The sequence below is a fragment of the Prunus persica genome, chromosome G1, assembly GCF_000346465.2.
Source record: "Prunus persica cultivar Lovell chromosome G1, Prunus_persica_NCBIv2, whole genome shotgun sequence".
NCBI classification, from domain to species: domain Eukaryota; kingdom Viridiplantae; phylum Streptophyta; class Magnoliopsida; order Rosales; family Rosaceae; genus Prunus; species Prunus persica.
In genome coordinates, this window is record NC_034009.1 from 8,065,977 (window position 1) to 8,090,019 (window position 24,043).

The 24,043-nt window shown below is 36.1% G+C and overlaps 2 protein-coding genes across 2 annotated transcripts; one reads left to right on the plus strand and one right to left on the minus strand.

Annotated features, from left to right (window-relative positions):
* LOC18792319 (gamma-glutamyl peptidase 5) lies at positions 10,239 to 11,568 on the plus strand. Its single transcript, XM_007223673.2, has 2 exons — positions 10,239 to 10,782; positions 10,933 to 11,568. The coding sequence occupies exons 1-2, from the start codon at positions 10,465 to 10,467 to the stop codon at positions 11,362 to 11,364; spliced, it is 750 nt and encodes a 249-aa protein (XP_007223735.1). The 5' UTR covers positions 10,239 to 10,464; the 3' UTR covers positions 11,365 to 11,568.
* On the minus strand, positions 12,449 to 21,232 carry LOC18790153 (histone-lysine N-methyltransferase ASHR3). The gene is made up of 11 exons (XM_020555063.1): positions 19,529 to 21,232; positions 18,920 to 19,066; positions 18,072 to 18,236; positions 16,642 to 16,668; positions 16,014 to 16,128; positions 15,696 to 15,789; positions 15,348 to 15,441; positions 15,121 to 15,199; positions 14,194 to 14,365; positions 13,449 to 13,529; positions 12,449 to 12,930 (listed from the first exon to the last, which is right to left on the minus strand). The coding sequence occupies exons 1-11, from the start codon at positions 19,931 to 19,933 to the stop codon at positions 12,774 to 12,776; spliced, it is 1,536 nt and encodes a 511-aa protein (XP_020410652.1). The 5' UTR covers positions 19,934 to 21,232; the 3' UTR covers positions 12,449 to 12,773.

Here is a 24,043-nt window from a genome sequence, read left to right on the forward strand (position 1 = left end):
CTTATTTAATTCTTTTCTAAATAGAGTTTTATTATTATTATTATTATTATAAAGTTCTTCTAATTTGACCACATCTAAGTTCAAGTTAGTAAGCATGGAGGGAATCACGGTTACTAACAACTTTATCCCAACATTTTGGAAGATCTAATTTTTCAAAGTGACTGATCCAGCAAATTTTTATTCCCTCCCAATTTTGTCAAATTAGGGCCCCTGAAAACGAGTATATCTTCCGTGTGTAACAATTTTTTTTTTTCATCACCCTCAAGTAATTCACTCCTTAATATTTGAAATTTGAGTTATTTTATACATTGCGGTTGAGAATTTACTTTTGTCACAAGAAACTAATCTATGTAACATGGCTTAGTCATTAAGTATGCAAATGGCCCACAGAGTTCCATAAGAACTGGCACGTTAACAATGGCCTCATTAAAACTATCTTATGAAAATCACATGGAAAAACCTAGAAAAGAATACCACACATGCTGCATTTCTACGCCTTTGGTAATCTACACATAAATTGAAAGACCCATTAAAATAAATAGAAATAAAAAATTTGATAATATAATTAGAATTTGAGAAGAAAAAAAACTCACAAGCAACTGGCAAGTCTGGTCGTGTTTCTGACCCAAGAAAAGAGAAAAGGGCTTAAATTTATTGATTTATAATTATAATAATAATTCTAATCTTTTTGGGAATGGGTAGTGTATGGTTGTAGGAAATTTGGATGGTCAATAGGGCCCATGTGGTAATATGGGTTTAGCTGAATACTACTTTTGGTTGCTGGATATGGCCCATATGGTAAAAGACTTTTAGCTTAGAGGAAATTGGGTTGCATACTAATACTTTGTTTTTATAAAATTTCATTGTGATCAGTGACTGCACTAGTCTCCATGTGCCTCCGCCACTGCACATGCACCAGACTAACCAATGAGTCTATACACAAAAAAACAAATACAGAACAGTCACCTCTAAAACAATTCGACGAAACCAACAAACATAAGCTAAGATAACTCATCGAAAAAGCACACCAACGCCTCTCAGGTTTTGTGAAAGAAGGCCTCCTATGTAAATATAGGTTTTTTTTTTTACAACGCAAGATTTGTTCATCATGCAATGGGTCAGAACCAATGGAGCACCAAAATGAACAAACCACATGACCAAAACACAAGTAACAAACTTAAGCTAAGAGAAACTCATCTAAAGAGCACATCAATGCCTCTCAAGTTTTGTGAAAGAAAGTCTCCTATGTAGACATAGTCCTTTGTACAACACGAGATTTGTTTATCATGCACTGGTTCAGAACCAATGGAACACCAAAACGAACAAAACCACATGAACAAAACACAAAGTAAAGAAAAACTATGATAGAGCTCCCATTCCGGCCTCTTATCCTGAAGAAGAAAACTGCAGGTGACTGAACGTTCATCGGATGTCAGGCACATGAATGTTCCAACCACACACTAATGGTGAGCCCTTAGAGACCCCCAGAGGCCGATCTTTTCTGCCTTATCGAGAGAGAGAGGGGATAAATTCCTAGGATTTTTGGCTTATTAAATCCTTTTACTCAAGTTGGGCCGCAACATAATTATTTGGATTAAAGGGCCCAAATTCAATTACACCTGTAACAAAATAGCAAGGCTCTTAGTTTATTTTATAGTCTGGCTAAGAAATCAAATCCTTTGTCTAGGATTTTGAATGTTAGGCATAAAATGTGATTAGACCTAAAAGATATTTGGGAAATTGGATAGCATTATGCTCATTAAGAACTAAAATTAGCTTTCACCTCTTTAAATGTTTGATTCATGTATGTTGTAGCCTAAGATCCAATAATTTGAAATTTAAATGCATGTTTCCTTCATCATTGACCAATTTTTTTTACTATAGTTGTTATCACACGTATGGGAGAATATAAACTAGAGACAGACATATCATCAATTCAAGTCAAATTATTGCATGGCTTTAGAAAAACGTTCTTATTTGATTATGATAAGAATTCATTTCTTGGGTCAAGTTATGAAAATAAATCAAATATAGCGATCATGATAATATGTTAAACAGTTTATTAAACAAGTAACCTGTTTAATAATACATTTAACACTCGAATCCAACACGACACGTTTATTAAATGAGTTGGGTTTGGGTTGAGCATTCTTGACACACGTTTCGTATAACCTTATTATATCTTTCTGTTGTGTTTTTGAAACACTGTCTATGCGGAGTTGTGGTTTGCACGATATGTAATCTTGTCTTTTCTTCTTAGTTTCAGGGTACAAAAATCTTTTAGACCACCGGATAGATTCATTTCCCACAATATAGAAATGCATTTCTATTTTCCGAATTCCATATGGATAGAAAGTCTCCCTTTTTTTTTGTTACTTTAACAACTGAACATATACTTAGATAGAAAAATTAGATAGAAAAATGTCTATGGAATATATTTCCTACATGAATATCAAATCATGAATGATGTGAATGGATGACTTGAATTCGTACTGGCGATGAACATGGACAGTCTGGGATGAAGATGCATGATACATTTGAATCGTTAACCTAACAATATTGATCCCACTTGGCGGATGCCTCTGAGAGATGCCCTAAGTTTCTTTCCACACTCTCTGGGTCCATTAGAGGTTATATTCTGTTGAAAACACTGCTGTGTGTCCATTAATAAGATTATTTATATTATGGAAATTTCAATTTCAGCACAAGGTGCTAATTATTACTGTTGGGAGATGGTTGAATAAGGAATAAGAATTATAAAGAAACAATTCCAAAATATACTGTTTGCTTTGTTAGAAATCCAAGCACTATAACGAATCAGAATCAAATGCTTTCGTTATTATTTTGCCAGATAGATGAATATGTATGTCTCATATATGAGTTCAATCTTGGATTTACAATATTCGAATATATTTAAGTAGTATAGCCGCAAGGCTACACCATTTAAATATTCGAATATGTTTAAGAAGTATAGCCATATTTAAACAACATAGCATCGCGGCTATACTATATATAATATTGAAATATATATATATATATTTAAACAATATAGCCATTTTTTCTTCTTCTATAGAGCCACCTGAAAAGAAAAAAATAAACTGAAAGTGTTCCATTCCATTTCTTCACGCATTCAGAGCATTATGTAACTTGGTTGATAAGTAGGCTCCCTAATATGACCAAGGCAAAGGAAAGTAGAATTTGATCACAGTTTTAGGGGGCACTACAATAATAGAACTTGATTGGACTAAAAACTAGTTTGAAATTTTGTTGCTCATAATAGCTCCATGTACCAAGCTCCTTTGTAAGTATGGCACATGCAGTACATCAAGGATGGTTAGTTTCTTTCCATTGGTGAATTTAGGAGTATTTTTTCCCTTTCTAACAACAACAGATGCAGAGGCGTTTCCCATAAACACTGCTCACCTCCATGTATCTCTAGGTAAGTAAGAAATGCATCCTTATCACCACAGATATGACAGGTGGCTCCAATATCAATCAACCATTCATTTTCATTAGAAACTATGTTGGTCTCTGACATTATTGCAGCTAAGTTTTCTTCAGTCACATTGCCTGATTGTTTCTAGGTCTGTTGTTGTTTGGATTTGCAAGGTTGTGATCTCTTCTATGCCAACAATATTGAGCCCTATGGCTCGCTTTCCTACAAATCCAACATACTCCTTTAATCTTTTTGAAGTATTTCCCTTTTGCTCTAGGAACAAAGTTCTTCTTGTTCTTTTTATTGGAATTGGGTTATGGCTTTGATGAGTTCCCCTAAATTATGTTTTCCTTGGCTTCCATGTTTGAAACCAAATTCTTGTTCTCACTTATTTTGTTACCTTCCTAAATCCGAAGGCTTATAATGAGATCCTCCATACTCATCTCCTTTCTCTTGTGTTTCAAATAACTCTTAAAATCTTTCAATTTGTTGGAAGTTTTTCGATTAAAGATGCCACTTAGAAAGATTCATTGATCTTCATGCCTTCTGCAAGAATCTCATGGATAATTTTCTCCAAGTCTTCAACTTGTTTGACAATAAGTTTAGAATCTACCATCTTGAAGTCCATAAATCTAACTACAACAAATATCTTGGATCATGGATATTCAGTTATATATTTTTTCTCAAGAGATTCCCAAACTTTTTTAGTCGTCTTGAACACTACATAAACATCATACAGTGTATCATCCAGCTCATTCAAGATATAGTTCCTGCACAGAAAATTAGATTGTGTCCATGCATCAATTGTAGCCACAGTCTCTTTGGTTGCAAGATTCTCATTCGACATAAGGGCATCCTATCTCAGAATATAGGCTATGTTTAATGTTGTCAGATAGATCAACATCTTATGTTGCCAACATTTGAAGTTAGTACCCTTGAATTTCTCAGGCTTTCGGCATGAGAGGTTTTACTTCCTGATTGTTCCATGTTACTGTCCAAAGATTGTTGGAAAACAATCATCAATTAACCAAATAACAGAATAAAAACAACATGAAATATATTCTATATATATCAACAAATCAAATTAATACACTAGAGTTCAATACGACAGTAGAATTAAGTAGAAACAACTAACTTAGTTGGGTGATAAACTCTTGCAGAGTTTCAATGTCCTTTAAAAATATTTTTCCTCTACTTCTAGTGCTTCTATTTCGATAGGAGATTGCCCACCATGATTGAACTATCATAAATTAAACCCTAAGAACAGTGTCTTTGATTTCTGGCAAACAATGATATGCTTTTCTCCCAGAAAGTGATTATTTGTGGAGAAGTGATAATGTGATTCCAAAATTCAATATCTTTCTGCCTTGAACGAATTGTCTATTATATAGAGGTAAGATACCTCTTCGTAGCCCTTGACGTTTGTTGCGTGTCTCAACTTTCCAATGTGGGACATTTTCACCTACACATTCTCACATGTCCCATGTGACGTAGTGTGGCCATTGAGCTTTCACACGTGAACAAGCTCTAATACCATGAAGGAAGTTGAGGTTCCACCCCCAAAAAACCCAATCTAAAGGTGAGGCCCCAACTTCTTATTTAGTGTTTCAAGTGAGTGGGTGCTTATAAATGATGTGTGCAAACTACTCTCTTCCAATGTGGGACAGAGTAAAATTATTTTTCTATACAAACTCCAACACATTATATCACTTTAATAGCATTAACGAAATGGAAAAGGATCTTTGATAGCACTTCAAAAATGCTACGTATAGTTTGGGGTTTTAATTATAGCGTTTTGTATAACCCAAAACCCTATTATATCTTTCTATAGCGTTTTTGAAACACTATCTATGCGGAGTTGTGGTTTGTATGATACATAACCTTGCCTTGCCTTTTCTTCTTAGTTTCAGGGTACAAAAATCTTTTAGAGGGCCGGATAGATTCATTTCCCACCGTATAGAAATGCATTTCTATTTTCCGAATTCCATATGGATAGAAAGTCTCCCTTTCTTGGTACTTTAACAACTGAACATATACTTAAATAGAAAAATGTGTATGGAATATATTTCCTACATGAATCAAGTCATGAATGATGTGAATGGAAGACTTGAATTCATACTGGCGATGAACATGGACAGTCTGGGATGAAGATGCATGATACATTTGAATCGTTAACGTAACAATATTGATCCCACTTGGCGGACGCCTCTGAGAGATGCCCTAAGTTTCTTTACTTTCCACACTCTCTGGGTCCATTAGAGGTTATATTCTGTTGAAGACACTGATGTGTCCATTAATAAGCTTATTTACCGTTGGAGCAGATGGTTTAATAAGGAATCAGAATTTTAAAGAAACAATTCCTTGCTTTTGTTAGAAATCCAAGCACCATAACGAATCAGAATCAAAAGCTTTTTTTATTATTTTGCCAGATAGAGAGCATCCTAGAATAGAAAGGTGGATGTGTTCTCATGAATATGTCTCAGATACGAGTTCAATCTTGGATTTATAATTCTGTCATTGCTTATGTAACTTTCTAGAACCCAAACCATTTTCAAAGATTACCTTTTAATATTGCTGCAAAAATATGTTCTTATAGAATCTGGTGAGCCGGAAATTCTCTATGATCGGGAGCCGACTTTATCTACTTTATTTCTCAAATGATCTGCTCTTTGGACATTGCTAAGACACCAGTCTTTTTTTAAAGTACACTAAAACTATTTTAATATTTTCTTATCAATAAAGAATAATTAATATTTGAACTAAGAACATTTTTCAATATTATTACAAAGAAACGTAACACTAGACTATGAATTAGTTAGTCCAAAATATAGTATTGACACGCCCAATCACTAGTTATGCTCTAAATAACGGTGACATAAAAGAAAAACTAACATATCCAATCATACAAAATTATAATAAAGCCAACAAAACAGAAAACTAAAAGAGAGGATCACTTTATATATGTGTACTCATTAGATCAAACATCTTTTATATATGAACAATAAAGTTGACCGGAGGTACTACCCTGGGTGTCGATCAAGGGCCTCCTAAGCTGAACCTGAAGGGAGAAAGTGTGAATCAGTGATTGGGCATGTAAACACCGACCCGACTATTGGGATTCTGTGTGTGATCAGAGGCGCATTGATAATTTGGAGGCACGATCATATCCCTGTCGCGTCAATCACTCCCTCCGTCTAATGGACAGCCTGACGATGGAGAGAGATCAATTAATGTACCTCAAATCCAAAGCCAAGTGTCGCGTTACCATTTAATCCCTGGTATACAGCCTGGTGATGGAGAGGGATCAATTAATGTACCTCACATCCAAAGTCAAGTGTCGCTCTGCCACTTAATCCCTATCAGACAGCATGATCAAGAGGGATCAATTAATGTACCTCAGTCCTACCAGGGGGAAGAAGGAGAGAAATATCTCCTCCTTAGATGTTTATCTCCCCTTCTCCCCTCTATAAATACCCTTCACTTGCATTAGGACAAAGGTAATAGATATTCTCACCTTGAAAACCCTACATCCATCTTTCCACCTCTAAACCACTTCTGACTTAACCATCGAAGGGGGTTCGACTAGGATAAACCCCAAGTTGCTCATATTCTGATAACTGTTCGAAGTGTGCAAGTTATCTCTAGGAGGTATCTCTACCACGAGATTGAGTGTAAGCCTTAACCTTAATCAAGGTTCAAGCCGTTTACTTTCCGAGAAGGACAACCGGTTTACATGTTTACTCATTAGATCAAACATCCTTTTCATAGTGAAAAGATAACTAAGCTTACGTTGAATGGAGTCAATTTCCTGTCCTTATTAATTGTGTTGAATGGAGTCAATTTCCTATCAAGAATGAAGAGTCCAAGTCCAAGGCTAGAATTGGGAGATGCCATGGCCTTCAACAGGTAAGAAAACATAAGCACGGGTCCTAGCTAGGATATAATCTAGTCATGATCACTCAAAATGTTTTAATCCTTCCTAATTTGTTATAGTGCATTTCTTTGGACTCATAAGAATTTAATAGGTTCACTAACAAAGTTAGTTTATATAGGGAAATTGCTTTTCGTTTATATAAAATGGCTAATACTTTTAGGGTTGATGTTTTCTTTTCTAAAAGGGAAAAAGAAAGAGATAATCAAACTTTGACCGGAAGTGCGATGCGAAGGTAAAACGAGAATGAAATTAATATTTTACTATCATTTGTTTTAGTTGAATAATTATTTTCTACATTTTATTATTATTCATTATTTATTTAATACAAGCGATAATCTAAACTACAGGAAAGTAAGATTTCTCACACGCATACACAACTATAATATCATGGGAATTTGAACTTGAGACATCTAGTCTACAAGTGAAGGCCATTTTTCAAATCCATAGAAAAGCGGTCAGTTAATATATATTTTGTTGTTGCCAAAATCAGAAAGGGGAGGGAGAAAACTCACACACAAGAGTATTATAGGGACTTGAACCCAGAACCTATGTTGCACGGATACGGATACGTAACATGTGAACACGGGGAAATGTATGTATATATATTGCTATTCATGCTCCAATTTCACAATACTATATAGTAAAATTCAAGCTTTCCAAACATTTCAAATATAGTTTATTAAGTTTATATGAATTAACAAAATCTAATTTCACATAATTTGGATAAGGCAAATGACTAAAATATAGCATATAATTTTACAATAATGCTATTATAACAACTCAAAATTACAATTATCGCCACTATTAACTGTTCAAATTTTACAAATTTATTTAAACTCAATCAATGACACCTGTCCTAAACCTAAGCCCAAAATTACAACAAATGCCATCGTCTTTTTACTTAATTAATTGGATCCAATTTCCACACTCTGGCCCCCCTGTTTTTTGGTGTTTCCTTGTCCTTTTCGTTTGTTGAGATGGGAGGAGAATAGGATGCAATTCGTGCATATTATTAATGTATGTAGCTAAATGTTTATCTTTGCTTTACGTACATTTTGCTTTGCATCCCTTTGCAGATTAGCATATGCTCATCAATGTTGGATTGGATTGGATTTTGTCGATTTCATTTTCATATCCAATGTTCTACATCACACAAATTCTACGGTCTCTTTAATTATCACTAGGACGAAATTTTCTTCTCCGGCTATGGCATCGATCAAGTCAGAGACAAAGTTGGCATTCCCAGAGACTTAGCAAACAGACGCCTTATGTGCCTTGAGGTTGGGAAAAAAAATATATATATATAGAAAATAAAAAATAAAAAAAATTTAAAACTCATTCACCTAGCCCAAAACAAAAAGTGGTCATTTACCATATGATATGCTTATAATTAAAACAATTTATCACTTTTAACTAATTTTTCTTTTTAGCTATTAAGTTTAAGGTGCTTTGGAAATATGTAAGAATGTGTTGACTGTGTTCATATAAGTATGAAATGAATTTTGTGTGAGACAATCCAATCCAATCCAACAATATTCAAAAAATTTGTGTGAAATGAACTTTCTGTTAACAGTAGATTGTGATGTTTTGTACTAAAAAATTATGTCCTCATGTTTCACGTGAATGATATGCTTTTTTTCTATTTTGTTTTTGCTAAACAAGATATGCTTTTCTTTTGCTTTTAGTAATGTATTAGAGATATGCATCCATTCTTTATACTACAAACAAAGATTAGTCATTTCCCGTAGATTACCATTACTAATAGGCATGTTTACTTATTAAAAAATGGAGAACTCATGTAATCAGGGAATCTAGGAATATATAAATTAAGAAATTAGAATTGGATCAACTACCCGTCTTAATTCATCTTATTCTTGATTTTGAGGGAATTGGATTATGAATTGTAAAGTCATAAAACTAATGTATTTTTTAGTAAAAAATGTCTATATAAGGAGAGATGGAGGTTTTCACACACATATATAAACCATTCACTGTTGTGATATGCTATTATTATTATTATTATTATTTTAATATAAGTGATAGTCTAAATTATAAGGAGAGATGGAGGTTTTCACACACATTACCAAGGTGTCATGGAATTTCGAACTTGGGATCACTGATATGCAAGTCAAGACCCTTTTTCACTAGGTTAGACCCCACGGCGTGATTGATATGCTATTATTTGTATTTTCCCATCATGATTTAAAAACTCTATACGCAAAGGACCCACTAGTGTAGTAGTTTGGAGTCTTTACTCCCTCAGGCAAGGTACTGGGTTCGAGTCCTAGCATCCGTGTAGTGTGTGTGAGTTTAGTATACTATTATCCCTCTCAATAGGAAAGGTCCTCCAAAAAAAAAAAAAACTATATACTAGTTTTTAAGAAAAACCATTTTATCAACCACATTTTTGAAAAAAAAAATTATATTATATCCCTACTCACATTGACATTAAAAGAAAAAAAGACTATTCAAGGAGGGTAAAACAGTAATTTAAAAAACAAAAATAAACTAAACTTCTCACATGTTTTTCTCCGACCACTCTTCCTAGTTTTTCTCTTCTTTCCTCAGTAATAACGTTCTATCCCACATGCAGAGCATGAATAGAAATCTCTAGTATTATAAGGCAAATTCCATCATGTCAACTCTACTCTTTCTCTCTTTAGCTTCTAAATGAACCCTTCCTAAAAAACGCCTCCATTCTGATCGTTTCCCACAATATGTGTAACCTTTGTTTCTGAAATTACGGTTTTGCAATCGTTTTTCTTTTCTTTTTTGTTAGATTTATAAACTTTCCTATATGTAAATCAATTTTCTTCCAACTTGGTATTCTCATCTGATTCTGTGCTAGGTTTTTTTTTTTTTTTTTCAAACAAAGGGGCCCAGCAAACTTCTATATAAAGCCAATTGTTTTACATGAATTCACATACCAAAGCTTCCATCTTCAGCTCTCTCCAATTGTTTCCCTTAGGCACAAATATTTTGTCCCCCATTTTAGCTACCAGAATCTCAACTTACTTCATACCCTTGACCACTTGCCCATATTCGTTTTTGGATTGATCTATTTTCAAACTCTTGTGCTCTTTGCTCTCCTAAGATGAAGGTTGAAAAACAGGCTAGATATGCACTTCTGCTGGCAGCAAGAGACTCTGAGTATGTGAAGAACGTGTATGGCGGCTACTTCAATGTGTTTGTTGCAGCTTTTGGTGCAGAAGGAGAGAGGTGGGATTTGTACAGAGTTGTAGAGGGAGAGTTTCCTGAGATGAGTGAGCTTGAAAACTATGATGGCTTTGTGATCAGTGGCAGCCCTTATGATGCTTATGGCAATGACCACTGGATCATCAAACTTTGCTTTCTCTTGCAATCTTTGGATGCCATGGAGAAGAAAATCCTCGGCATTTGCTTTGGTCACCAGGTACCTATGCTTTCCACTAAATATATATCTGGCAACAGAATATCACCCGCGTTTTAACTTTTTACTAAATATCTGACGAGAAAATATTACCCGCGTTTTTTTATTTTACGACATGGGATCTAAGTTTGAGTATGCACTTGAATTGAATAGGTTTTGTGCAGAGCACTGGGAGGAAAGGTTGGGAAGGCTTATACAGGGTGGGATATTGGGCTGAGGAAAGTGAAGATAGTGAAGGACTTGTCACCATTCAGCTTCTTCGACGGATTGGATGAAATCCCACCTGCGCTTTCGATCATCGAGTGCCATCAAGATGAGGTCTTGGAAGTTCCTTTGGGTGCTGAAGTGATCGGATACTCCAACAAGACTGGGGTCGAAATGTTCACCATTGGAGGCCATATTCTTGGCATTCAAGGCCATCCTGAGTACTCCAAGGACATCCTTTATAATCTCATCGACCGCCTTCTCAACAACAACTGCATAGAGAAAGGTTTTGCTGAAAACGCAAGGTCTGCACTGCAATTGGCTGAACCAGACAGGAAGAACTGGGAGAAGATCTGCAAGATTTTTCTCAAGGGAAGATAGATTGACTGGCCGGCCCTCTTTCCCTCATCAGTGGCAGTGTTTTTGGGGGGTTTTTTTTTCCTCTTTTTCTTTTTTGTTCTGTTATGTAACTGGATGGAGGGCCCAACATTTGTCAGCATATACATGCCTAACACATTGGGTTTTCACTGAAAGTGTAGTATATATTACTGTTTAATCAACGATGACGACTTTATTTAGCTGTGACGTGAAACTCGTTGTGTTTTGTCATTGGAATGCCTCGTAACCTTGTAAGCCATTAAAGGAACACACAGATTCCGAGCCAAGTTGGAGTGGCAGAGGTGACGCCACCCAACCAAAACAAAACCCCTCGCATGAGAATTTCGATTTCTATGAATATCGCAACCAGATTGCAATTTTTTTTAATGTAGAGTTGACCCAAGTGTCATCAGCACCTCAATGTAGATCCTAAGTTCTACTAGTTGTTAAGAAGAGGAAAGTCTATCGTATAAAAATCAGGTTACGAACACTAACTTGACTCGTTTATTATTCATGTTTAGTGCGTCGTGCCATATTCGCGTTCGCATTCTGCATCATTAACTTCATATCTTTTCTTAGTGGTGTTGTCATGTTGTGTCCAAAATTTCCACCCCTAGTGATTGGTAGCCTCATCAACATCTTAAGAATGAAAAGGAAATGAAGTCATAAAGCATGGAAAAGCTTGCTATTCAAGGCAAAGTCATTAGGGAACCAGGAGATGCCACGTGGCTTATAACCGTTGGGCTATGTGGACTGGTGTGTTAGCGTTGACGTTACGTTGATGTCAGCGGCTGATTTTCAAATGTTTTTAACTGTTGGCGCGTGTATTCCACGCGCCAACAGTAAAAAAAAAATTGAAAATTAGGCGCTGACATTAGCAACATGAGGGCAACATCCCAAGCAGGATTTGCCAATGGGCTTGCCCGAGCTAAATTGTTTACACCAGAGGTCCAAACTTCACTGGGGGGGCCTGTTGCCCTGACAGGCCTGCTGCGGTGGACTTGCTCTTAGATAGGGCCCAAAAGCATTTGGGGTGAATTTATAGTCAGCTGTTCAATGCAGTCTTCACAGATTGACTTTGATAATATGGAAAGAATGAACAAGTAGGTCAATTTTCTTATTTTGATCAAATGTAACTACATATCCCCACATGGGCAAATCAATTACAGGCTTTACTAATACACTGTTTTAAGGCCAATATAAATGCTGCAGAGGATTGAACGTTACAATCTTACAATACAAAATGCTCCTTAGTTTGTATCCAAACAATAACAAGGTGTGATTATGTAATCTGTGCTTTTTGAATTTTTCTTTTTTGAATTTTCTTTTTCTTCTATTTGCCCACATTTCTTGATATGGGCAATCCACAACATCAGATAGAGATACAACAAAATACGTCTATGTGGGAGAAATCATTGAGTAATGATAGCTATGCAAGCAGTTGATGTTCTTTTGCGTTTTGAACCCCAGCAAAGTTCCACCTTATGAATCTTTCTCTTGCTTCCAAGGTAGCCTTGACAATTTGGAGCACCACAATGGCACTTCACCTCGGGTCCGAATTGCACGAATCTACAAAATATTATATTCAAAATCAAAATATTAGGAACTAATGCTCTAGTAAATTCTCAAATCCCATTAATCTGCATATGTCAAAGAACTTCATCGTACTTTACAAAAAAAAAAATTATATATATCAAGTTTGAAATTAATTGAAAAGACAACTAAAAAGAAGTTGAGTCTCAGAAACTTGAAAAATGAGCATCTTACTGTTTTAAACAGGCACTCAAACAGGTTTACAAGAAGCAATAATCGTTTTAGAAGCCATAACAAATAACCATTTCTCTTAACAACATTTGTCCCTTGCGTCAGAAGAAGGTTTGCAGCAGAAGCAGAGACATAAGGACATCATAAATTATTTGAAGTTCATGATAAACAACATTTGTTTGAAAACCAGTCAAGAACAGAATAAATATTATTTTCGAACATAAAAGTTTGAAATTTAGTATAAACATGGAAACACAAATGTTGAGACATGGGATCAACAAACAGAAACTAAACAACCTGCGACAAGTAAGATCAGGAGGTACCTGTAATCGTATGTTAATGCCTCTCCAACTTCTATTGATCTTGCAGCAAACACACCCACCCGTGTTTCACCCTCAACTTGCCTGCAAGAAAACAACTTGAATATTGGTTGGGAGCCTAATTCTATGTGGAAAGCTTTATCCTAATGAGAAGATAGAGAATTCATTTATCTGTATAATTAATAAGGATTGCTAACGCAACTAATGGGAACTGCTTAATCGGATCATTGCTAACTCTTGATTTCCCCAGGGAGAGAATCTTTCTTGCACCCATAAATCAAGAAGCTCAATTACTAACCCTACAACTAACAACTAGAACACAAATTCTTGTCTAAAACAACTCCTTAGCAACAACTGTGCTCACTTAGACACTGATAATCTTTAAGTCCATAAATCTTGTCTAATGCATGTAGGTTCCACAATGGAACTTGGGTGTAAATGAATCTGACATGCACCATGGCCATAGGACCCTTCTTTATATGTGATTATTGGTCTGACCATGAGAATTGACTACCAACAATTTTTTGACAAACATGTATAAAATCAGTAAATCACAGACTAAACAGGAGCCCAGTGTCCCAAAAGAGGCCAAGACTCGTTGATAAACACAAGCACATAGTAATTGTTCTATAACATGCAAAACAATATTCCAAGAGCAATTGAACCATCATCCTAATGGAATGTGCAAGTGAACTCTGTCCGCAAATTCCAAAGCAATTCAAAGACAATAACGTTAAAACATACTAACCACTTTTCAAGGACACAGTTGGGATCACAGCCGTGGTTCAAAAATCGAGATGGATTTCCTTTGAAAGTTGCATCAATTGTAAAGTCTTTTCGAATTTCACACATATAGAAATTCTGCACCTCTTTGTACTTCATGTCCCAAAGCCTTCGTTCGCACAAAGCATCATCAATAACTGAAACAGAGAAAATAAGTTTAGAACCATAAAATTCAGGTATCCAGTTTGAAATTTATAGTTACATAATGAGATTATAAATTCCAAGCAGAAGAAAACGTAATGGTTTGTCAAAATTGACAAAAAAGAAAATAATGTTTGCGTACAGTTAAAAATTCAAAAGAAAGTCACCATATTTTAACGTTCATATAGTAATCAATTCAGCTAGAGTTGAAGTTATGTTTCTAACAACCAGATTTTTTTTCCTCTCTTTTTTTTTTTTTTTCTTTTCAGACTTAACGACTAGAGTTTATTAGGGCTCCAAATTGGATATTTTAAGTACGCATGGATACCACTGAATTCTCTTTTTTGATTGGGACTAGTACCCCAAGGAGGGAAACAGAAAATTCTGTAGCTGCAAAACAACAAGCATGTGTTGTTTTCAAACTCAGCAATGAATTAAATTGAAATTAAGAAAATGCTTCAAAAAGTGAACACTTTACTCTTACTGTATGACTTGAATACACTAGCATCGACCCAAAATAAACAGGTAATACTCTAAAAAGAAACACAGAAAATGCTTGATGAGAAAAGAAAGCATGAGAAACACAGATGCAGTCAAGAACAGGAGCTTAGTTTTTTTCTATCTTTTTTTGGTTCTGAAAATACCATAGGCAACTTGAAAATCAAAGAGAAGAAAATATGAACATAAAATGCAGCCTTCACTGTTGTTGATTACAATATACTCTAAGAACATGTAAAGAGAAGAGAACAACCTTCCCCGATGTACTCAATTATAAAATCGCCTTTCTTAATGGATTCAGCTGCCTCTGCTCCCCAACCGCAGTGTTCAGTCTGAGGTGAAATCAAACATTATTTCATAGAGCCATACAGGGGACAAAATTCACCTCAGTGCATAAAATGTAATCAAGAATATATAATAAACTCTACGTGAAGAAAATAGAAGGTTGACTTGATTCTCCTCAAACATACTATTTCTCACCTTTACGATTTTGATCTTCTTCTCCTTGCGAAACGGTCGGTTTGAGCAATTTTCTGAGCAATGGCAAGCCTTTGAGCAGCTTATGCATTGACCCCTATCAGATTATTCATATGTCATAAACACGGCTGAGGTATCCATGAAATTTTCAATTTAAATGCACAGAGTTTTCACTTGAACAGTGAGGATTAACTTAAACGTATGGGTGAAATATCAGGCACTACTGCATTTTGAAATATGGGGAATTGTTGATGTATATTAATTTGGAAATAGGATACAATATTGACAACAGATACCCTAACAGCTATAACATACTTCATCAGTCAAAATATGGAAGATAGTTCAAAATACCTGCAAACACAATCCTCAGAGCATATGGAAGTGCGACATGTGCATCCAACATCATCATCACTGCCATCACGCTTCTTCTTGACTAGGTAAATATCTAACTTCAGTCAAGATAGATGCCAAAGTAGTCATAATATTGAGAAATACTTCTAAATAAATAAAAATTACCAGCCAAAACAGAATGACCACTGTTTCTCATCAGGAATCAAATGCTCAGTTCTTAACATTTTTCCATAAACAATTCCATGCACAGATTTATGTCAAAAACTTTAACAACCTCAAGTAACTGATCCGATGTAACAAAGAGCATATATAGGATACTACGCCTGATGTGCACATATGGAGGTGGCTCTAATTTAATATCCGTATCTTTCCAAGTCAAGTCAATCTTGAACTCCTCATCAGTGTAAGGCAGAGGCAAGCGACAGAATACCTCCTAAATTTTGAAGAGAGTCAATTAGTTGTGTATATCACATATTTATAAGAACTAGTCAAACATTATAGCAATGGAACTGGCTAAGCCCATTTTCTGAGTTTTTCTTACACTTGACGTCTAGGATTTAGGTATAATTTGTAAAGGAGGCTTTATGGTAAGCTTTAAAATAAGGAGACATCTTCATTATATCAGTTAATCCAGACATCAAAAACAAAATGTACAAGTAGAAAAAAAAATTATTCAGTTATGGAACTTCATAAAAAAAAAATTTGTTAGATTTAAATCTCAAGAGACAAAAACAAAGCTCAGTTTTCAAAGAGATCCAACCATTTTCTCTATTGTACTGATGAAATAACTTATGTTAAACAATTTCCGACAGTAACCAATCTGAATATTGCATACTGAAACTGATGCAATATAATGCATGACACGAATACTTCACATATTTAGCCATGCTGATGTAACTTCATATATGTATATATTAAAGATTAACAAGCTCTTCATAAGTCTGACCTCTATGCTGCTTGTCGAAACCACATGCTGCTCATTCAACAAATAGATCAGTCCTGTCAACCAGCCTAATCAATGAAAAATACAGATGACGAAATAAACTTCAACAAAAATATAAGATATTCTACGCTAGTTTTAAACAAACTCAAACTATATAAGTCAGCCTCAAAATCATTTGCTTCCCTCTGACAAACTGCAAAATCACATACTAAATAACAACTCACTTGGTCCAGATGATTAAATTCAACACATAACTTTAGTTGAAAATGAAAAAAAGTTCATAAATCAGAATAAGACACGCAATACAATAACCAGCTTACAAGAAGCAGACTTACGTAGACACAGACTTATCGGGCACACACTGTGTGACTGACATAGATGACTTATACTGTTCCTAAAAGAGGGAAAAATAGTTTTAAATGTTGAATTGAAAACTTAACGAACTTCTCAGTGCCACCTTAATTAAACGGAGCATAAATTTTAACTCTTTGTTTTTCTGCTTTCTTTGATACTTGATGACAACAATCTCAGATGACTGGACGAAACCAAGAAATAAACCCTCACATGCGAAATTATAGAAGATGAGCCTTCCCTTAGGTGGAAAAGGAGTAGGTCATAGGTAAAGGCAAGAGAGGTGTCAATTTTGCGATTCTTTTTCTGCTTTCTCTAATACTTGATGACAACAATTCATGTAGCCTCAGGGCCTTCCCTAAGGTGAAAAATACATAGGTCTTGGGTAAAGGCAAGAGGGGTGTCAATTTGACACCAGATCTGTTTCCGCATATCGTATACTCTATTTACTGTAATCTTCCTGCAGAAGGATATAATTTTAGTAATTTAAACTATTTCATGCATAACCATTCCTCACTTTGCATTCTGATCAAATGCATCAAAGAAAAGAGGTACAAGAAAATGAACTGCTGAGACTTCTTGTTCCATCATGTGCATGCAGACACGTGTGCACACATACACATCTCATGTCACTAGTTCCCCTTGCTTCACTTCCAGAAGTTCTACATTCCCATTGAATGCAACAACAAAAAGGCTATAGTATAAGCAATGGAACTGCAGGAAATTCTTGTTCTATTTTATGACTACATATAAATCATTTACTGACAATATTGGAATAAAAGTGACAGTGATTTTATGGGAAAGGAAAAAGAAATATACAAACATGAAGGATGATCCTCTGAGTCTCTAACTCAGTTGCATGAGGATGCATGTTAGAAAGAAACATGAAAAATCCTCATGGGGACCCCCATCAATTTAGCAAGATATGAGAATATGATGACGAATTCATCCACTTACACAAGGGTACCTTCTTTTGTTGGTAGCACACTCACATTAAAGTGAAAGACAATGATTGTGGTGTAGATGTACCAGAAAACTAAATAAGAATCAGAAACTACTGATTAAGGAAAGAAGAAATTGACCTTCCTATCTTGCCGCCAATCTGTAGGATGCCTCCAACAAACAGCCTTCCCTGGCCGGTCTTTCAAGTAAATCACTTCATCCGGCCAAGCAGCACATTTATCATGTGACGCTATAGGGCATCGCATACACCGCCAATCTACCCTCTGTCTGCAAATGAAGCATGCCTGCTCAATGAAGATGCAACTTGTGTAAGCAATTTTGCAAGTTCAAATTTGTGTGTGTGTGTGTGTGTGTGTGTGTGTGTGTGTTTAAACAAAAAGATCCTTCAACAGATATTAAGAATAAGATGACAGGACAACAGAGGAATGTTTAAACATTTTTGTTCAACAGGATTTAGTACATTGTGAAGGATAGAAGAAATCTGAAGCAATAGTAGACACTTTCAGAATTTTTAATTACAACTCCTTAACATCTGCGGGAAGAGTGCAAAAGTTTATCCGCTTTAATTATGATACCTAAAATGATTTTAACATTAATGTTGCACCATTAAATACTAACATCTATATATGAATGAAAATTTCCATTTATAAGACTCATATGATGGTCTCCGTGTACCAGTTACCAGTACGAGATGGATAGACTCTACATGTCAATAGCCAGGCCAACACCCTAGTAATCAGCATAGTCATTGTAAGGCTTATATCGGAATCAATGAAGAACAGAATGTCCACAGTACTCTCTCAGAACCAAATAAGAGCAACCTCCTTCTCCCAAACGCTGACATAGATTTATTGTAGAGTTGCTTTTTGCACTTTTAACATGCAGAAAGCAAAATAGCATGGCACAAAATAAAATAAATAAATAAATAAGTAGAACGAACAGTATGATTATTCTTGTCAGATCTTACATGCTGCTGACACTTGAACTTTTTCATATTAGAGATTCGAAGCCTTTCCTTCACACATTTCCCATGATACACTCCTTGACAACCACGAACAGAGCATACGACCTCCTCCCCAGGGTAGACATAATAATGGCAAACAAGACATTCAACCTGAAATGAAACCAAAAGTAAAGAAGAACAAGTAAAAAAAGAAAGAAAAGAGAAGTACACTTTGTGAGTGAAACATAGAGTAGCAAAAAATGCAAGAAAAGCATCATGATCAGAAGAACTTTAAATACATGGCTCCAAAAATACCACTAGTTCATGTGATTACTCTTTAAAACCCCGCCTCAATCATTGAAATTAATCTCAAGTAATAATCTTGGTCAGAAAAATATTCCAATATGGAATAAGACTGATATACCATGTATGGTAATTCTTTATCGAACCCAAATAAGATCCCAAAACGAACAAAGAAACTACTCTTGCCCACAAACCCGAACATAAAAAATACCCATTCTCGTCAAATCGCAAATATCAAAAAGCAAAAAGATTGAAACTTTCCCTCTTTTACTTCTCTTCCCCCATTTTCCCAGCAACCAAACAGCAATTCAAAACGAAAAGTAAATTCACCAATTTCTTTGCACCGTAAAGAAACGGCAACGAGCACCGCGACTCAGGAATGCCCAATTCCACTCTGTTGGAAACCCATTCGCGCACATTGTCCTCCAAACTCTTGCCGCTGGAGATCTTCTTCGATCTGTCCACCAATGGCCGGCTCCGCCGGAAAACCCTGATTGCAGCGCCAGTGCTGACCTCGGCATTGTGCAGAGTCGCGAACCTCAACCTCTGGTCCCAATCGCAGTCAAGGCCTAGGGTTTTGACCAAGCTCTGTTCGGGGGAATCAGTGAGCAATTTGAAGTTAGGGGAGGTCGTGAGGGTTAGAGAAGCTGAGAGAGAGAGGTTTCCGAGGTCCGGCATTGTTTGCAGAGACAAAAGAAGAACGAAGAAAAAAAAAAAAGTTAAAATTGAATGCATATATCTGTAGAGAGAGAATACTACCGACGAAAAGAGAGAAATGAAGCGGGGGTTTTGGGCGGGAAAATTGAGATTTGTGAAAATTGTTGTAGAGATGGTGTTCAAATGAAATTACTGGTAAGGTGCTCCTTATGGTGGGAATTTGCGAGACTGCCATGTGGCTAAATGGTTGGTAACATTGACCAGTTTTTTTTCTTCTTCTTGTTTTTAGATATTGAAAATGATTAAAGATTGACAGGGACTTAGACAAGTTGGTTAGAGCGGATATACTTCCCAGTCTGCACCAGTGTTCGAATCTCCACCGTAGTTTACTCATTAAAGTAGAAGAACTCTCTCACATTATTTTCTCGTTCAGGCATAGCCCCACCCCCATCTCCAGCCATCATCGTCGCAATTAATGAACCCAGCCTCGTCGCAACCCTAGCCACCCTACAATCCACGAACCCAACATTGCAACTCAGCAAACCCAGCCACACCGCAATCCACGAGCCCTAGCCACCCCACATACTCAGCCTTGCCCCCTGACAAACAAGCCCAACAATTTAAACTTTCTCCATATGATCAAACCCAGCAACACATTTTCTCCAAAAGCGTGACCCCGAAATCTGCGATTCTATCACACTCTGCAAGATTCAACCTTTTCATGGTTTTTGAGGAAGACCCATTTGCCAAAAACCCCAATCCACGATCTGTAATCAATGAACAATCTTGCAAACTCAAAACGCTAATCGAATTTGCATCTATTGAGAACAATGGATCGGGTTGGAGCAAAGGATAGGGGGCAAAGAAAGAGAATGTTGAAGAAAAATCAATAGGGAGTAACAAATCTGGTGATTAGAATGCTCCAAAATCTTCTGACAGAGACCAATCGTCAGGATGAGTCAAACTAAAGCTTGGCAAAGTGGGTTAAGTGATGGAGGAAATCAGGTTTTGGGGAAAACGATCAGATCTGTGGCATGGGGGAGGTGATGGGTTGGGCTAGAACAAGAAAGGTGTGATAGCTGGGATAGGTGGCCTGAGTAAGCTTGGGTGGTGGTTTAGGTGGCTGGGGGCTAGGAGGAGAGGAGATCGGGGGAGAGAGAGAATCTAGGTAGGGATTTTTTTTATAAAAAAAATATGTTTAATTTTTTAAAATAATTTTTAAAATAAAATTTTTATTATTTTTTGTCCATGTGGAACTCCACGCCAATTAAAAATGGGTCTCACAAATGCCACGTAGGTAGATAATGGATTTTCTGATAATCTCGCTAACGAAGAGGGCAAATTGTAGGTTTTCCGCAACATTGAGTATGTACTGGTAAATGTTCCCAAAATCGAGTATGAACTCGTAAATGACCCTATAGGTTTGGGGGGTTTACTGTAGTTTGCACATCCTTAACAATCACAAACATCACCTATTTCTCCTAAACTCTCATATCATAGCCTCGCAAGACATGTAATATATTGATTTCTTTTCTTGTCATATGGTTGTTTGAGCCTAGTTGTAACTTGATCGGCCATGCCCAAAAATCAGACACGAGGATAACTATTTAAAGCAGTCCAAAATTAGTAAGGATGACTAGAAGCCCAAAATCATATATGCAGCTGAAATATAGCCAAAAGCAGATTATGTCGAGAAGTTATCTATGAACAAATGCTTAAACGAGAAAGAGAGCATATGTAGGTAGGATGAGGAGAGAGCATTTTGGGTCAATTAGGGGAAATGATGGAATCAACCAAAGTCAATATTAATTATCAATGAACAATTAATATTGATTGACGAATTTTAAGGCCAACTGATGGAAGACTAAATTGGGACTTATCGAAGCCCCTATAAATACCAAGTTGTTAAAGATAAGAAGGACCCCCCGACATAACACACAACTTGTCATTTTATATTCACTTCAATTCCTATCGTAGGAGTAGCGGTAATGTAGCTCGTAGTTTAGTTCTTATTTTTTCCGCCCTAGTTTCCTTAGATTTCAACTATGTCTTTACAATTGAAAACGCTCTAGTCTAGTTTACATTGTCGTTCATTTTGTTTTCAATTCCATTCCAATTCAAATCGTAGTTTAATCTTTGTTGTTCTTATTAATCTAGTTTACTTTATGCATTCGTATTTCAGTTATTTATTTTACGCAATTTAAATTATGCACATGTCTTTAAATTCTTTACTTTATGGACTTTAGTTTCCGTACTAGTCTTTTCAATACTATTTAAATTCAAGCACATTTACATTTTATGCTATGGTTCTTCATTTCATTATGTTTCTCGCAATTTATTGTTTTTTTAGTAACATCTTTTTCCCATATCCATTTCAATCTTAATTACCACTAATTCTACATCACTCAGTTGCACACATAGAGTCTTGACTCCAAGGTAGTGAAAGAAATTAGGTCATGAGGAGGTTCCTTGCTCGGTCGAACAATCGTTTGATTAAAGTCAAAACTTGAAAGCATCACCTACTCACATTCCATTCAAGGCAAATTCATCATTTTGTGGTGAAATGCCCACACACTCAATCAAAGAAAGACCCAAAGAGGGAAACAATGGTTTCTTCTTTTTGTATAACTCTTGGGCATTTGTTTAATGATGGAAACAGTATTTTAAATCCATACCGCATAAAGTGTTGCATTCTATTTCCAATAAAGTGTAGCGTAAGCCTTAACGAATCGACGCGTAAATTTTTTGGGAATAGAATTTATTAAAACAAAAATACAAAAAATATAATATAGTTTACACACACAAAAAATGACAAACTACAGTAAACCCCCCAACCTATAAGGTCATTTACGAGTGCATACCCGATTTTGGGGACATTTATGAGTACATACTCAACGTCGCAAAAAACCTACAATTTGCCCCCTCCGTTAACGAGATCTTCAGAAAATCTATTATCTGCCTACGTGGCATTTGTGGGACCCTTTTTTTAATTGACGTGGACTCCACATAAAACATAAAATTAATAAAATAAATGAAAAAACAATATATAAAAAATCTAAAAACCCAAAAAAAAAAAAAAACTTATCTTCTCTCTCTCTCTCTCTCTCTCTCTGGGTTGATCTGGGCCAACGTTTGGCCAACGTCTTCGTCAAAGTTGGAATTGAGTCTCTTCTCTTGTTCGTCCCCTTCGTCTACAAGTTCTTGTTCATCGACGAAGACCCATTGCCTTTCCCGATTGCCCATCGCACCTCCCGATCGCCCCGAAATCTCTCAGCCCTACCTGGGTTTTCGACATCGACCAAGCCCCATACCCAGATCTGTTGCGTGCCTCTATAGCTTCCTCCAGATCTGTTATGTGCCTTTGTAAGTTCCACCTCCGTTATTAAATATTTCTCTCACTTGAATTTGTTGTTGGGTTTAAAGAGATTGAGATTTAATAAAAGAGTAACAATGAGGTCCTAACATTTTAGTTCAACCATTTGGACTAATATGGAGGTATCAAAATCACACCCTTGAAAAAATAGACTCGGAAATGAGCAGGGCCTTTGGCGGGCATTTGGGAAAGTCGGGCCAATCGGGTGTCTTCATTCAAGCAATACAGATCTGCAATTCTATTTGTGCTTTCAGCAAATAGGCGATGCGAATCTATGGTTTCTATCAATCTGAAACCATACCAATTGTTTTTCAAAACGTGACCAAGTTCTCGAAGTCTAAAGTTGCAGGAGTTGGGGATTTGAGGGTTGGGCTGTGTTGGTGTTTGGATGTGGTCACCAAATTCAAGCCAAGCCAAGTGGTTTTAATTTCAAACCAAGTCAAGTGGAAACCCAAAGGCCTAGCCAAAACAAAAGAGATTGTTATTTATAATAGCAATAGTCAAATAATGAATTGAATGGCAAGATCTACAATGACAGCTAGAATGGTGAAAGAGAAATTGCTTACCTGAGTTGAGCTTTTAGCAAGATGGTTGCTGAATTTCCAGAAATGAATAGTTAGCTGGATAGTTGTTGAAATAAATAGTTGGCTGAAGTTTTGGAGTTGTGGGTGTGGGAACAGACCATAAAGATCTTTGTACAAATGCAAGGCCAAGGTTGGCCCACGTCCCTTGGTTGAAAAATGGAATGCTGAAGGCCAACTTTATGCATGTTGGTTTGTAGCTTCGGACAATTCATATATAATATATATATATAT